We start from the raw sequence: 2,514 nt of genomic DNA on the forward strand, positions 1-2,514 counted from the left end.
TGGTTGGTAATTTACAATTTTTTTCATGTCTTACACTGACCGATGCCGCCCTTCACTCACTTTTACATTGTCCATCCCCCAGTGAGGAGGTTATATGTAGATCCTTATCATTGGTTCCCCCTTTCCACCCCACCCTCCCAGTATCGCCACTCTCAGCACTGGTCCTGAAGGGATCATCTGTCCTGGATTCCCTGTTTCCAGCTGCTATCTGTACTGATGTACATCCTCTGGTCTTACTGTTCATTCTTTATGGGAGTAGAAAGCCCCATCTTTCTCCCATCGAGCAGCTGATTTCAAACTGCTGAACTTGAGGTTAGCAGGCCAGCACATAATCCACTGTGGTGTTAACTACAGTATGACGGTCATAAAGGAAAAGAATGAGCCAAATCAGAAAAGGCTTCTGCTGTGTTAATAGTAAGGGTATATATAATAATATTCTAATTCACCACAGGAAGTTTTTCAGACTTTAACTCTTCCTCCTTTATGTAGCATCAACGCTACACCGATTCATCATCTGTTTACATTCTCGTACCCACTATCATAGTCAAAATCAGACAGTTCCAAAACTGTTAGGACTCCCCATGTTGCCCTTCTAGAATCATACCCACCTATCCTCATTCCTAGATGCTCAAAAAAATAAAATAAAAATCTGGTCACTGCCATCCCTCACAGCGACCCGACAGGACAGGTAGAACTGCCCCATGAGTTTCTCAGACTGTAACTGTAACCGTTTGCAGGAGTAGACGGTCCCTCTTTCTCCCTGGAGTTGCTGTTGGTTTTGAACTGCTGACCCATCAGATCGCAGCCCAACGTGTATCCACTATGCCACCCAAACGCTATCAACCATCAATCTGTCCTCACTTTCTAAAATGCTGTCTTTTCCAGTGTCACACAAGTCGAATCACATACAGAGGGTGTTTTTTCGGGGTTGAGTGCCTTTGCTCAGCACAGACGGAGCCCTCCCCACTGTGGTGTGCATCAGTACTGTGTTCTTTTGGTTGCTGAGCAGTATTCCAAGGCATGGGCATAGCACAGGCTGCCTACCCAGTCACTTGGGGAAGACATCTAGGTTGACCTGCAGGTTTGGGTTAGTATTGTAAATACAATGGCTTTGAGTACCTGTGTGTGAGTGTTTGAGGGAACTATTGCTAACTCCTACAGCCTACAGCCTTTTAGTTATTCTGAGTTGGAAAATAATTTCGCAAGGTCTGTTTGACAACGATTCATGAAGATAGGCGATAAAACAGGGTCTTCCCCCTTTCACTAACTTGCACCACAAACAGGATCCCGATGATTTTGCTATATGGAAAAGGATACTTATGTAGAGAGAGAGAGATTGCTTAATATTTAAACAAACAGCATCAGTAAATGAAAATACACAAACTCACCAATAAAAGCACTGTCCGATTCCAATAATGAATGTTTCAAAAACTCAGGAGGATCATCTCTAGACTAAAAGAAAACCATGTATTTGTGATTATGTTTATTAATTGTGTCAAAAAAGCAACAACAGATTTTTACCAATACAACTCACTGCCACCGAGTCAGTGCTGACTCACAGTAACCCTGTAGGGCAGGGTAGCACTGGCCCTGTGGCTTTCTGACACTGGGACTCTCTATGGGAGTAGAAAGCCCGTCTTTCTCTCAAGGAAGAGCAGCTGGTGGTGCTGACCTTGCAGTTAATAGTCCAACTCGTAATCATTACACAACCAGGGCTGTGTGAGCAGAAGCCTGGAAATGTGGGTTTCCTCTTAAAGAGGATCCTGCTGTGGACTTTAGAGCAAATCCTTGTAAAGCAGCTAGCAGAGGTCCACAGTGGGGCCAATCAACAGAGCCCCAGGAGTCCCTGAGAGAGCACAAAAGGTTGAGCGCTGGGCTCCTGGCTCACACCCAACCAGATGTGCCTCTGAAGACAGGCCTGGCGATCTATTTCCTGTCACAGCCACCAAAACCTGATGGGCAGTTCTACTCTGCACACGCGGGGTCACCGGACTCAAAACGCACTTGACAGCAACGAACAGCAACCACCCGGTGATCACCACCATCTTCACTTCCCGGCCAGCACCAGCGGTCACGACCCAGCCGCTGGACAGAGCATGGGCTCCTGGAGCCTGACTCTTGAAGTCTGAAAACGGCTACTTAGATCACAGGGATGTTGCGAAGATTAAATTTTTCTTCTGTTTTTCTTTAATCATTTTACTGAGGGTTCGTACAACTCCTATCCCAATCCAGCCAGCCAGCCATTGTGTCAAGCACATTGTACATTTGTTGCCCTCATCAGTCTCAAAACATTTGCTTTCTACTTGAGCCCTTGGTATCAGCTCCTCATCCACCCCGCATCCCGCACACACACACACCCCCAACCACCCCCACACCTCCCCACTCCCCAAAGACTTAATTTCTCTCCACGTTTTCCCCTGAGCTCAGTCTGCACAACAGCCCCAATTGCTTGTCAGGTGGGCCACTGACACTTTGCATATCTAAAACTCAGGTCTGCTTCTCCCTTCCCCAGAC

At 46.6% G+C, this 2,514-nt stretch overlaps 1 protein-coding gene across 7 annotated transcripts in view; it reads right to left on the reverse strand.

Moving 5' to 3' along the window:
* CSPP1 (centrosome and spindle pole associated protein 1) overlaps nucleotides 1-2,514 on the reverse strand; it is a 131,357-nt gene that overhangs the window by 13,802 nt on the left and 115,041 nt on the right. For all 7 annotated transcript variants that reach the window (XM_030887566.2, XM_013007271.2, XM_045295822.1 and 4 more), the window contains one exon: nucleotides 1,389-1,452. In XM_030887566.2, the coding sequence (XP_030743426.1) occupies nucleotides 1,389-1,452 (64 nt within the window). The remainder of the gene's footprint in view (nucleotides 1-1,388; nucleotides 1,453-2,514) is intronic.

Source organism: Echinops telfairi, unplaced genomic scaffold, assembly GCF_000313985.2.
Source record: "Echinops telfairi isolate 266 unplaced genomic scaffold, ASM31398v2 ScPeMD7_1;HRSCAF=3_0, whole genome shotgun sequence".
Classification (NCBI taxonomy): domain Eukaryota; kingdom Metazoa; phylum Chordata; class Mammalia; order Afrosoricida; family Tenrecidae; genus Echinops; species Echinops telfairi.